The sequence below is a fragment of the Octopus bimaculoides genome, chromosome 12, assembly GCF_046866305.1.
Source record: "Octopus bimaculoides isolate indiv1 chromosome 12, ASM4686630v1, whole genome shotgun sequence".
Taxonomy (NCBI): Eukaryota; Metazoa; Mollusca; class Cephalopoda; order Octopoda; family Octopodidae; genus Octopus; species Octopus bimaculoides.
In genome coordinates this window covers 38,576,108-38,591,091 of record NC_142939.1, presented here as the reverse complement: position 1 = coordinate 38,591,091, position 14,984 = coordinate 38,576,108, and the positions used below count along the sequence as shown (strand labels likewise).

At 40.4% G+C, this 14,984-nt stretch overlaps 1 protein-coding gene across 1 annotated transcript; it reads left to right on the top strand.

The window, feature by feature from the left end:
- Positions 1-10,149: 10,149 nt before the first annotated feature.
- On the top strand, positions 10,150-10,716 carry LOC106874917 (uncharacterized). Its single transcript, XM_014922835.1, has one exon. It carries the CDS (start codon positions 10,150-10,152, stop codon positions 10,714-10,716), a length of 567 nt encoding a protein of 188 aa, XP_014778321.1.
- Positions 10,717-14,984: the final 4,268 nt, after the last annotated feature.

Here is a 14,984-nt window from a genome sequence, read left to right as displayed (position 1 = left end):
CGCGTGGAAGAGGAATTGAGACAGGTAAATTCATCTCTGGACGCAGGTTGATTAATTTTTTTAACTATCACCTGCGGAGTAAGATCCGTCTGGAGAAGAAGTCCCTGTCTCAAGATATGTTTCGGAAAAGATGGTTGCCTGTAGTAAGAATGATGCGAGTGGAAGGTTGTCGAGCTGATGTAGCCAGTTCTGGGGAAAAAACGAAAAAAGAAAAAAAAAAATTGTGAAAACAGCCGGCGGGTTGATTAGAACCCCGCATGGAGTTATAACAAAAAGTGATTTAATTTTTCGATTTCTTTCTTCGATTTTATTATATCTTTTTTATATTTATATAATTTAAAAAAAAAAACCTCTCATTGTAACAAACACTATATGTTGTAGTGTCCACATTCGTCCCCTCTATGTTCGTCTTTTATCTATCTATCTATATATATAAAAATGAGAATGTGTGTGTGTGTGTGTGTGTGTGAATCCCTAAAACTCGAGAACTACGCAACCGATTTCATTCAAATTTTACAGATGCCTTACTTAGGGTCCCAGTTGTGTTTTAGTCAAAAAATTTTTTTAACTTCTTGCAGTGTTCGAGCCCACGGCAACATAATATCTCCTCCACTATTTAAGTATTACGTGTCAAAAGTGAAACAAAAACACTCATGTCAAATACTTTCACTTTAAAAATGAAACCATTCTACTAACTGAAACAATCACATTTCGATACTGTAATGACAGATACTTTCAGAGAGAGAGAAAGAGAGAAAAGAGAGAGAGAGAGAGAGAGAGAGAGAGAGAGAGAGAGAGAGAGAGAGAGAGAGAGATGTATATGTATACATATAGATGTATATGTACACGTATATGTATACATATAGATGTATATGTACACGTATATGTATAGATATATATATAGATATAGATCTATATGCATACATGTATATGTATACATATGTGTAGATGTATATATATAGATGTACATGTAATATGTACACATATATACATATATACACCCATCACACACATACACAGGCACACAAACACACACATTAGTCATTTGTTTTCTTATCCAAAACTACGTCAAAAGTACTGAATGGATCTTTATGAAATTGGGAAATTATATTCTATGCATAACGGCCATAACTCCCATGAAAATTCATATATTTTTGATGTCGATGAAATTTTAACCCGAACATAACAGATGAGCATTATTTGTAATTTAACGGTACAACAGTGTAAGACTACCCTTTCAGATATACTTACATTGTGATTTCTGCAATGTGGTGCATAAATTGTCAAGTAAATGAGACGCATCTTTGCCTCTACTGATTCACTTGCAAAGTATTGAGTAAAATTATTTCGTTGCAGACCTCCTTTGAGTCTTTTTATTATCACTGCGACACACATAGTCCCCAGTTGGTAACATTGATTTCAATGCCTTCCCAGATGAGAGACTGGTTGTTCTAAGACATTTATCGATTGTAAATTTTGTCTGCACAGTTACCTATCGGTATAGTGGTCATTTGCAAACTCCAGAGGCGACACTTTCATTTCCCTTTACTCCAAACGTCACACGTTGTTATTTCAATTGGGTCATGCCCTTCCAATTGCTATAGATCCGTAATGCATCTTACAGCTGTGCCTGTCACCTGTATGGTGAGGAATCCTACATGTATTGGGAATGTGTGTGTGTGTGTGTGTGTGTCTGTCTGTCTGTGTGAATCCCTAAACCGAGCAACGCCGGGTATTTCTGCTAGTAGACAATAAAGAAATGGCTGGTGACCATATCTGAGAGCAATAGTCAAAGAGGATTAGAACAAGTGTCCTCCAGAGCACCATCATGGTTTCCTGATCTCTTGTTCCAAAAGTCCTAAGAATCCATCCGGTCAGTCGCCTGCATTTCATTGACAATTTACCAACATGAACATGAAAGGATGTTTAGTAGAAAGTAGGTTATACATCTTTAGATGTATACCTGACTTTTCTACTATAAAATTAGAATATAACGGAACGCTGAACTCCAGACTATCAACTTAAACAACACTTTATTTAGGTGGTAAATATATACATCTTTAGTTCTTGTTGTTACAGCTTCTGTGTGTATGAGCATGGTTGTTGGGACGTTGTTCTGTAGTTGTAAGCGAGCTGTCGAGTGTAAGTCCGAAAGATGTAGAGAGACAGCTTAACACGTCCTTGCTCATGGTCGGCCGACCGTAAAAGAGATAGAATTAAGCGGGAACGCTTGCTTGTTTAATTCTACGCATGCGTGAGACTACGCATGCGCACGGCGTTACTACAGATGCATTATTACTCATGTAAATGCCCAGGTCTCGCACTGACTATGCTTCTGGGATTGCAGTCCCTCCAGGTCCATTGTATTTAATGGGTACTGCATTTAGTTTTGCATGCTGATAGCACAAGGCTTGAAACTTTTCAGCATTAAACTGCATGTTATTCTTTTCAGCCCACTTGTATATTTCATCCAGCTCACATTGCAGGTACATAGTGTCTTCAGGGTTCTGTATTACCTGTGAGACTTTTGTATCATCTGCATAACTTGTGATCGTGGCTCTCTCTGTGTGGCTGAGGGCATGTCTGAGAGGGCCATTATGAACAGTAGAGGTCCCAAAACAGTACCTTGTAGAACACCGCTCACTATTTGCGTGTCATTGGAGGTGGCCCCATTGGCTACTACCACCTGACTTCTATCCTTCAGAAAGTCATGAAGCCATTCTCCCAATTTTCCAACTATGCTGAGATCACGCAGTTTGTGACATATCATTCCATGATCGACTTTATCAAAGGCCTTTGCAAAGTCGAGATATATCACTTCCACATTTGAGTGGTTCGGTAGCTGTTTCAGCACCCAGTCATAGTGTTGTAAGAGCTGAGTCCGGCAGCTTCTTCCTGGTCGGAAACCATGTTGGGTGTCAGGCAGCAAGTCATTTTCTTCAAGGAAGGCGATTAGTTTTCTTCTGACTATTCGTTCCATGACCTTGCTGATGTGCGAGGTCAGAGAGATAGGTCTGTAGTTCTTGGCGTCCGCTCTGCTACCTCCTTTATGAACAGGGCATATTTTACCCTCCTTCAGTTTTCTTGGGAGTTTGCCAGATGCAAGGAAGCTCTGAAAGAGGGACTGCAGCGGTCTTGCTAGGACTCGTTTACATACTTTTAGAAGGATTGCTTGGAATCCATCAGGCCCAGTAGCTGAGTTTGGGTTCATTTCATCAATAGCCCTTATTACATCGTCTTCCTTTATATTGATGTAATTGATCATCATTGCCTCTGTTTTTATATCTGCAGTGGTAAAAAAAATGTCAGTTGGATTGCTGACTTGAAAGTGCCATAGGGGTGGAATGAAAACACTTTTGAATTGCTCATTTAGTATTATCCTCCTTGGGTTTCCTGTGAGTGCACCATCTTTTTCAAGGAGTGGCCCTATCCTGCAGTGCACTGAAGCTGTTTCTTTGGCAAACTTGTAGAAATCTCTGGGGTTAGATTTTATATTGTCTATAGCCCAGGCTTCTTTGTCTGCTCTTTCTTTTTCGTGAGAGAGTTGCAGATTTTTTTCAATCTCCAGCAGTTGTATTTTCATGCGGGGCTTTTCACTGCTTTCAATTTGTTTGTTTAGGCGATTTGAAACTTTTGTACGCCGTCTCATAAGAATTTTCCTCTCCCTGTGGATTTTGTTCTTGTGTACAGTGGCCTCTCTCTCCGGGACACATTTGTAGAATATGACTTGCATTACAGACATGAATTGTTTAAGTTTCATGTCGATGTCCGGTGAGGAGAGACATTTAGGCCAGTTTTGTTTGAGGATCTCTTTCTCAATTTGTTTCCAGTTTGCCTTATGGAAGTTCAAATTGGAAAGATTCTGAGAGTTTCTTGTAGGTTGCATGTCCATGGTTTCCTTTGATCCGTATATGGTCAGCTCTACCATGTGATCCGAGAGTAGCGTCGGTGTCCCTTTCACATTATGGATGAGATCCATATTATTTGTGAAGCAGAGATCCAGTTGGCTGGAGTACTATTTGTTCCATGTACAAAGTGTTGGCGAGGTTCAGGTGGGACTTCACCTGTCCTTGTTCGTATCGTGTCATTCCTGGGAGAGAAAGGCCCTCGGGACATCTGACATTGGGCAGATTGAAGTTTCCCATAAGAAGTACACTTATGTGTTGTTCTAATGTGACTAGAACTTCTATTTTTGTAAGGCAGTTTTCAAACTTGCCTACATGATTTGGAGCATCTGGAGGGCGATATGTAGCACATATAACAACATTGAGTTGTCTTATATGTACAATTAGTATGTCACATACTGAATTTGAGTGTGACAAAAGGACCTGGGATGTACATAGCAACTCCACCATGACTCCTTTCTTTCCTGTCGGTCCGTAATACAACATACTATGGTATGTGTATTTCTGCATTTCCTATATCTGCTTTCAGGTGTGTTTCCCTAAGTGCTATGCATAAGGCTTGATTGCAAGCAACAAGGTCTCTCAAGAAAGGGATTTTTGCCCTGTTACTAAGTGATAACAGTCCTGATTTTCAGTAAGAGCACCGATGTGATGTGCGTGTTGTTGCCAGTGGTGCCCATCTTGGATTTATTTGCTGTGGTGGTCTTGTGTATTGGGGATAGTCCCATTTGTGAGATTGTAGCCAGGTCAGTTGCTGTACCATCTTTTGTGCCATGCACAAAAAAGATTGTTGTTCAGCAGCTGCCCTTTCAACAACATATTGATAGGTCTGGTTTGTAGCACGCACTAGATCTGCGTACCTCCGTTTTGGGGCAGGTGGTGCGTAGTCCTTTCCTTTTCGCAGGTGGGTTCTGTCGTTTCATGTTTATGTGGCGGGGGTCTTTGGTGTGCAAAACGGCAGCCTGCACCTTCCTCTCCATGCCAGCTGACACCTTTCAAGTAGAATTTGCATATTCGTGTGTGCTGTCTCTTTCTATCCTTTTTGTTATATGGATAGTCAGGTTTGCTTCTTTCTTCGGCTGTTTCATCTTTTGTTTTTGTTTTAGTTTTTCCTGCTTTTAATTCTTCTTTCTTGGCTCTTTCACCTCCATGGATTTTCGTTTTGATGGTGGTAGGAGCACTTTCACTTGGGTTTGCACTTAGGTTTACTTTCCGGGCAGGTTTCTCGCTTGAATCTTCTTTGTTTTTTTTTGAGTGTCTACCAAGTGGGGGTGACATCTTTCATCTGCATCCATGCCTCCATCATTGTCATCTTTGCTGTGTTTATTATCAAAGATGGCATCAAGAGTGCTGATATGGGATCATATGAGAGCATAGGAATGTGTTAACTCCTGCTTCTTTCGTTCTATCTGTGCTAATGTTCTCGTGTAACCATTGCTCTTCGGCGCAGCAATGATTGTTGTTTGGGTTTTCTCCTTCAGCACAGCGCCAGGCTCTCAAAAACAATGCCAATTCCATGCTTCTCCAGGTTCTGGACATTTTTGTGGTTAATTTATTAATTTATCTATCTTTTTTTTTTTAATTTTAACAGTGTGATGGAGGGTAGTGAAGAAATAGAGAAAGAAAGTGTCTATATTTAGAGAGATTGAGCGGCTGAGAGAAGAAAGACTGTGTGTCAGAGAGAAGTGAAGAAAAGAAATAGAGAAGAGAAAGATTGTGCCAATATATATATATATATATATATATATATATATATATATATATATATATATATATATATATATACACATATATGTGTGTAGTGAATCATGCAGGCATGAAGTGGATTCGATCCACTATACCCAAATTTAAATTAACACTGCGTCAGAACTTTTCCCACGGTGGAACAATGGTTGTGATCTGACAGCAATTTAATATTTTCCAGATGCCTTTGGCTGGGCCGAAACAATGTCTCCACCACTTAACCCTTTCTAATCTCTTCTACTCCATCAAAATCTAGAATAGAGATAACAAGACCCCCAGCTAAATCCATTGTTCTCAGTAATATATCTGTCCTTCTAGATCGTTATAAAAGCAAGGAAACCTCAAGCAAAATTTTGTTTAGTCACCAGTCGGTGAGAACAGAGCGAAGCAACTCGTGACAACTCAATTAGTTAGGGAATGGACATCTACAGATATAGTCACAAGTAGGCAGCCACCTAAAGACAAAACGGCCAAAGGGTGAAAGAAGTTTGCAACCAGCCAACTATGAGACACAACTTCCCTCGACTCTATAACTATCAATAGCTCGCATCCTTTTCTCGGTAACCTTACCCTATCTTTTTATCTGTTTATTACTACAAGAATGTGTACACATCTATACAGGCCGAAATTAACTTTCTTTACCTTGCATGTTTTAAGAACTGCATTATACGATTACACTAACCTACCCGTCGTGGTATGGCATTTATTAACGTAACGGTAAATAAATATTTCTATAAAAATTTCGATCACTCTTTATCGTTCATCATACAACCGTTGCACTCATTGCTTCACAATAACATTTCGATACCGTTACAATTGGTGACCCCCGTTCATCTTATAACCTTATAGGAAAGTGGGTTATACATCATTAGATGTATACCTGACTTTCCTATATAATATTAAGAATATAACGGAACGCTGAACTCCAGACTATCAACTTAAACAACATTTATTCAGGTGGTAAATATATACATCTTTAGCTCTTGTTTGTTGTTACAGCTTCTGTGTGTGTGAGCATTGTTGTTGGGACGTTGGTATGTAGATGTAAGCGAGCTGTCGAGCATAAGTTCGAAAGATGGAGAGAGACAGCTAAACACGTCCATGCTCAATCGCTGGCCAGCAAGGAAGAGACAGAATGAAGCGGGAAAGCTTGCTTGTTGAATTCCACGCATGCGTGAGACTACGCATGCGCACGGCGTTACTACAGGGCTCCCTTGCCAGTGCGGAAACGCACGATAATATGAAATCTGTTGGAACGCCCGAGGCAGGATGGCCACCGAAAACCACCCACAAGATGTGGTACGAACACACACAAAGAAAAATCAAAGAAATGAATGTACACTTGTGAGATACATGCATGCAATGTACAAATGAAATGACAATGACAAAACAACCGTGATGACAACTATCCAGGAAACTGGAATCACGCGATGTAAAAGTCTGATTGTTTGTTTTCCCTGAAAGGAAAGAAAATATATGAGTGCACTAGTGTGTGTGTGAGAAAAAACACAGAACATAGTAAAAGTGTCTGTAGTATAGACTGCGAAAAGTCCCAAAACACTGAGATAGAGAAAACCAGTTCGTATTAAAATTCCACAAGGAGATAAAATGTCTGTACTCAGGAAGTCGTGGTCAGTTGTGACCGGTTACCTGGTACGGAATATTCAATTCGGCTAGCTCTTACTGTTGTGCGTGAGTGGATAAATTCCACTCCACAGTGAAGATAAAACCGAGTGTGTTGATCTGGTGTGTCCCTGGTGGTGGGATCGTTGGCGCACGACATTGTGGTAGACAGTACATTGATGGTGAAGACGTCGGCGCAGGAACTGTAATATAGCTGTGTTCTGTATGTGTGGTGGTAATGATATTGACAGTGGTAATGATGTCCTGTTGAAACTTGGCGACGTCGGGGGAATGCTTGTAGTTGTTAGTAGTAGTTGTTGTCGTCACGGTGGTAATCTTGGTTGAACGAAGCTGGTGGCGAAAAGGCTGCTTGGTGATGGTGTTTGAAGAGGTGCGCTTTTACAGACGGTCGACAGAAAAATCTCTGTACGACCATTAGCGAAAACCTCGAAGAAAATTTTCTTAACCCAAGATGAAAGAACGACCGTGCGAACTCAAAAAGGAGAAATGGTGACGAATGGAAAAACAGAGGACTCCTTTTATTTAAACGTGTCACACGGTCGAACACAAAATAATATATCAAAGATGATATACACAACCGTATAAAATGAATAACAACAGATATTTAGTGTGGCATAAAAGATGTATGTGTATGTGAGAGTGTGAATGCGACATATAAGAACATAATAAAAGACAGGCCGTCTATATGTATGTGAGATATCACAGCAGATAGAAAGTCAGTACACGTGAGAGTTTTATACCAAGTTCTTGAGTACACAATAGTATGAGTCTGTATGTGAAAGAAGTGAGGCGTATGTTTGGCAGGGCTTATCACTAGTTGTGTTGACTATGGTTGGAGATGTTGGTGGTCATCGTTGCTTGGTAGTTCAGTCTCCATGGCCGCATTTGTTCTTTAGTCGGGGTTCACCAGTTATAAGAATGTTGGTTATCAGTTATATAGAAATAGTTGTTATTGTAGCTCAGCGGGCTGCGTGTTCGAATCACGTCGGAGGGTCACCACTTTATAGGAAAGTGGGTTATACATCATTAGATGTATACCTGACTTTCCTATATAAAATTAAGTATTAACGGAACGCTGAACTCCAGACTATCAACTTAAACAACATTTATTCAGGTGGTAAATATATACATCTTTAGCTCTTGTTTGTTGTTACAGCTTCTGTGTGTGTGAGCATTGTTGTTGGGACGTTGGTATGTAGATGTAAGCGAGCTGTCGAGCGTAAGTTCGAAAGATGGAGAGAGACAGCTAAACACGTCCATGCTCAATCGCTGGCCAGCAAGAAAGATACAGAATGAAGCGGGAAAGCTTGCTTGTTGAATTCCACGCATGCGCATGGCGTTACTACAACCTGTTACAATTGGTAAATAATACTTATCGTTACAATTAGTAACCTTCCAACAAAAACCGTAACATATATATATATATATATATATATATATATAAAATTTAGTAAATGGAGTAAAACGCATATGTTAAATGAATTCTGGTTCCTATGTATTTCCCTGAAGAGAAGATTACATCTTTATCAACATCACCTTTTCCTTTGGAAGGTACAATTTGTAATCTTCGAAACATATGTTGGAAATAAAAGAATTCATTTAACATATGCGTTTTACATCATTTACTAAATTTGTATATTTACTCAAGTACCCAAAATAACAAGGAGTTTCTACCTCATAAACAGGAGTTACACCACAGTCATTTTGTGATCTCAGCTACCCTGGTATCTATTAACCAATTTATTTTGTCGGAGTTAATTATTAACTTAGAGAAAATAAATACATATAATATATATATATATATATATATATATATATATATATACATACACACACACAAAACACACACCTACATATATATACTATATTTAGGGAGTTTGAGGGGCTTTTCTAAGCGGTTAAAACCCGCGGAAACGAAATAAAGTACATTCAGTCGGGAATTACTAGAGGCATACCTGGCCGTTAAGCATTTCCGACAGATGCTAGAAGGCACTAATTTTGCCATATACACTGACTACAAGCCACTGGTATATGCATTTAACACCAAGCCGGATCGCCACTCGCCGAGAGAAATCCGCCACCTCGACTTCATATCGCAGTATACGACGGATATACGCCACATCAAAGGGACGACCAACTTAGCAGTCGATGCACTTTCACGCACGCAGACCAATGCTATCCACACTCCGGCTACAATTGATCTGGCACGTATAGCAGCTGACCAGGAGAATGACGAAGAACTTCTAAAGCTCCAGGAATCGTCATCTCTGAAATTTCAGCATGTTCCGCTACTATCGTCCACGGCCCATATTTAGTGTGATATCTCCACCGGTCACCAACGCCCTTATATACCACAGAAACATCGTTGAGAAGTTTTCTCTGCTCTGCATTCTTTGTCACACCCTGGTATTCGCCCCACTCAAAAGCTGATATCGACCCGTTTTGTGTGGACCAGTATCAACAAGGATATCAGAGAATGGACCAAGTGCTGTGTCGCGTGCCAAAAATCGAAAACCTACCGGCACATAAAAGCACCAGTCGGTTCCTTTTCGCAACCCGACGCACGGTTTCAGCAAATTCACATCGACATCGTGGGACCTCTGCCACCTTCGCAGAATTATACACATTTGCTTACCTGCGTAGATCGTTTTTCGCGGTGGCCCGAAGCTTGGCCCCTATCTGATACATCGGCGGAAACGGTCGCCAAAACGCTGATATCACAATAGGTTTCGCGTTTTGGCACACCTGCAACAATAACCACGGACAGAGGACGTCAGTTCGATTCCCACCCCTTCATCGAGCTGACTCGTCTCCTCGGGTGTAATCACACCCGCACTACGGCTTACCACCCTGCAGCATGGTTGAACGTTTTCACCGCCAACTCAAGGCATCCATAAAAGCATCTTCAGACAGTTCTCACTGGCTGGAACATCTCCCCCTCATCCTTCTTGGTATTCAATCCACGGTTAAGAAGGAACTTGGATATACTCCGTCTGAACTCGTCTATGGCATAGCACTCACCTTATCTGGGCAGATGATCGAACCTGTTTCATCACAAGACCTTCCTGACCCAGCACAATATGTGCATCGATTACGGACATCCATGTCACATTTGTCACCTGTAGCCCCCAGACAACAGAACATCGTTTTACATGTCCCAAAGTACATCAATACTTGGACTCATATTTTCGTGAGGAATGATGGGATACCATCACAACTTCGACCACCATATTCTGGGTCCTACAAAGTTATCAAAAGAGAACCCAAGTATTTCGTTCTCGATATGGGAGGTAAACAAAATACGGTATCGATTGATCGTTTGAAAAAAAACCCTTCATCGAGGAGGACTTACATTCAGTTCCCTCCGTTCCTCGAACGGACTCACCAACTCCAGCAAACACTACAGAACTTTCCACTACAGTAATTTGATTTTTTAAATTCCGTTTACTTTGTGTGATTTAAGGGAGATTTGGCTGTTGTTTCTAGCAACTTTTCTATTTCTTCTCTTCTACCTGTACTGGCGTTCTTACACATCGATCACGTGCTCAACATATAATATAGAGAGTAAGAGTAAAAGAGGGAGAGAGAGAGAGAGTGAGAGAGAGAGAGAGAGAGAGAGCGAGACATACAAAGTCATAGATTAACTTGCTTTAAGACTATTCTTTCCTTCTACCTTTTCACTCTTACTTCGTTCTTCTACCTCCCTCCCATGTAATAGCTTCTTCTATCCCTCTACCTCTAACATATTTTTCATAACATAGAAACGTAAAAACACACACAACTACACATACGTGATCTGTGACAAGAACATACACCTAAACACATCAACATTATAGATATAAGGTACTTGTGCCTCAGAAAATCTTATTTATGTAATAAGATGCCCGGGCTGCCACAAGAACTACATAGGGTCCACAGGATTATCGCTCAGACGTAGATGCACTCTGCACCGCCAGCAGATTGCATGCCCAGAATACCGAATGATACCTTTTAGTGATCATATTGAGAAATGAGCAAAACAAATGCTACCACAATTTATAATCTTTCCTTTCTATCAATGTGCCATTAAAACACCAACACAGATTAGATTAAATAAGGAAACCTTTTTCATTCAAAAATACAAACCCAAACTTAACCATTGCTAACACATTTAAATAAGGAAATTCATCACCCCACTGAGAAAAGAGGAAAAAAATATAGAACAAAACCATGGTAAATTAATCAAATTCTACCACCTCCTAGATTTTGATTATCTCCCCTATACCGGAAGAAATCCCTAATTACCTCCCCCTATCTAGAACTCTTCTTTTCCAGACTGGAGCGAACACGTTACAATGAAGTAGAGAAATTTGAAAAGACAACACGAAACCGGTTATTTCTCAAAATACAATGTTTATATACCAAAAAGATTTTCTAACATTTTTCTGACATAATTTAAATATATACTTTAACCATGTAACACAAGCCTTCTGTAGTTTTTTCACCCTTATTATCTTTTATACATCCAGCCACGTGCTTTCACATACCAACTTTCTCATACATATATATATATATACATATATACATATATATACATATATACATATATATACATATATACATATATATACATCATCATCATCGTCAACATTGTTTAACGTCCGCTTTCCATGCTAGCATGGGTTGGACGATTTGACTGAGGACTGGTGGAACCCGAAGGCTACACCAGGCTCCAATCTGATTTGGCAGAGTTTCTACAGCTGGATGCTCTTCCTAACGCCAACCACTCCGAGAGTGTAGTAGGTGCTTTTACGTGTCACCCGCACGAAGGCCAATCAGGCGATACTGGCAACGGCCACGCTCGAAATGGTGTATTTTATGTGCCACCCGCACAAGAGCCAGTCCAGGGGAACTGGCAACGATCTTGCTCGAAAGTCCTTACACATGCCACGGGCACAAGTACCAGAAAGGCGACGCTGGGCACAAGTGCCAGAAAGGCGACGCTGGACACAGGTGCCATCCCGATTTCGCTTTCGGTTGCCCCAAAAAGTCTTCGCAAGCTGAGTTTCGTGTCCAATTAAGGAGACGACGTTGGCATGGGTGCCAGTCGTCGAATTTAGTTCGATTTCGATTTCACTTGCCTCAACAGGTCTTCGCAAGCGGAGTTTAGTGTCCAATGAAAGAAAGGTACGCTTAAGTGGGCTGGCTACACCCCTGGCAGAGGCCTTGGATTTAGGTCTCACTTGGCTTGCCGGGTCTTCTCACGCACAGCATATTTCCAAAATTCTTGGTCAGAAGTCATCGCCTCGGTGAGGCCCAATGTTCGAAGGTCGTGCCTCACCACCTCATCCCAGGTCTTCCTGGGCCTATCTCTTCCACAGGTTCCATCCACTGTTAGGGTGTGGCACTTTTTCACACAGCTATCCTCGTCCATTCTCACCACATGACCATACCAGCGCAATCGTCTCTCTTGCACACCACAACTGATGCTTCTTGGGTTCAACTTTTCTCTCAAGGCACTTACACTCTGTCTAGTATGCACACTGACATTACTCATCCATCGGAGCATACTGGCTTCATTCCTTGCGAGCCTACGCATGTCTTCGGCAGTAACAGCCCATGTTTCACTGCCATGAAGCATGGCTTTTACTCAGAGCGAGAGGCCATTTGTCACCAGCAGAGTTAAGAGCTCTCTGAACTTTGCCCAGGCTATTCTTATTCTAGCAGCTACACTTTCAGCGCACTCTCCCTCGCTACTAACTTGGTCACCTAGATATCGAAAGGTATCATACAAAAACTAACTTCCTAGTTAACCTTCCTTTGATATTGCTGCACCTCTTATGTGTCCATAGCTTGCACTGGGTGCATCTTATAGAGTTTCTACCTACACCTTTTCTACAGATCGAACAGGGCCATCTACCTGAAGGTGTTTGTGATTTTTCTACCTTCCTACTTATTAGGACTTTGGTTTTAGCTAGGTTGATTCTAAGGCCCTTCAATTCTAGTCCATGCTTCCACACCTGAAACTTCTCTTCTAGCTCTGATAGTGACTCAGCAATTAGTGCAAGGTCATCAGGATAGAGGAGCTCCCAGGGGCATCCTGTCTTGAATTCCTCTGTTATAGCCTGGAGGACTATGATAAATAGGAGGGGGCTGAGGACAGAACCTTGGTGGACCCCTACCTCTACCCGGAGTTCTTCACTGTACTCATTGCCAACCCTCACCTTACTAACAGCGTCTCTGTACATGGCACGCACAGCTCTCACTAACCATTCTTCTATCCCGAGTTTCCTCATTGACCACCAGTTCAAAATGGGGGCACCAGTTTTCATTTATGTTTTATGTAGTGTTTTTGGTACCGAAAGACTTTCAAACTTCGTATACTTATCTATTTTGTGTTATAGAACAAAAAAAAATTTTTGTATTCGGAGTTATTTCATGTAAAAAATTGTCTTATTTCGATAATTTCAACCAATCACTGACAAGTATTCAGCTGTTTGCAGTTACTCCTTTGGCAATTTAAGCGGTGTAAAGCGTATTTAATCTCCATTTATAATTTCGTTAACATCTGCCTGAACTGTATGTGTACAACATTTGCTTTTTTCATTTTCTTTCACGTGTGTTTATTTCGTTAACATCTGCCTGAACTGTATGAAAGGTTCATTAGCTACTGCCTAACCCTAACCCTAACCCTAACCCTACTGCCAATATGCTTCAGCCATTTTTTTACAAGGAAATAATAATTTTATCACCGCCAGAATCGTTTGAGAATCGTTTGTTTACTTACTGTATTCGACTGAATGGACGTCAGTCATTGGTTGAAATTACAGAAATACGACAACTTTAACATGAAATAACTTGCGATGTACGTTTTTTTGTTAACAAGACTAAGAGAAAAAGATGTTTTATATGACACATTCTACCAGTGTCCCAAGTTTGAAAGTGTTTCGTTAAGAAAATACTGGTGCCCCCGTTTTGAACTAGATCCGTTTTTGGTACCGAAACACTTTCAAACTTCGTATACTTGTATATTTTGTGGTATAGAACAGATAATAAATTTTGTATTCGAAGTTATTTCACGTTAAAATTGTCTTATTTCGATAATTTCAACTAATCACTGACGTCTATTCAGTTGAATACAGTAACTGCTGTGACGGTGTATATGGTATTAATCCCCGTTAGTTCTGACATTTCCGATTAACTAGACTGTTCGTAAACAAAGGGGAAAAAGCCATCAAAATACTTGAATATTGCCTGCACTTGTTATTGGAGCTACCAAAGTTATTAATGCACCTCCACCAAGTGCTTCATTTCCTAGAAATAGCAGCCAAATCTTCTTCAAATCAAACTCTAGTTTAGGGTTAGGGTTCGGGTTTTAGAGTTAGGGTTAGGGTTAGGGTTGGGGTTAGGGATAGGGTTAGGGTTAGGGTTATGAGTGAGGTTATGGGAAAAATATACACACACAGATACGCACAGCGTAATTTATTATATAAACAATATATGCGTATAAATTACGATTAAACCGGATGAAATATGTCACAGGGAATAACATTTTTATGACCGGCCAGCACTGACTGTATTCAGCTGAATAGACGTCAGTGATTGGTTGAAATTACAGAAATACGACAACTTTAACATGAAATAACTTGCGATGTACATTTTTTTGTTAAGAAGGCTAAGAGAAAAAGTTGAAAGTGTTTCGTTAAGAAAACA

Coding starts and splice junctions, on each gene's coding strand:
- LOC106874917 (XM_014922835.1), top strand. CDS start 10,150: ATGGTTGAACGTTTTCACCGCCAACTCAAGGCATCCATAAAAGCATCT.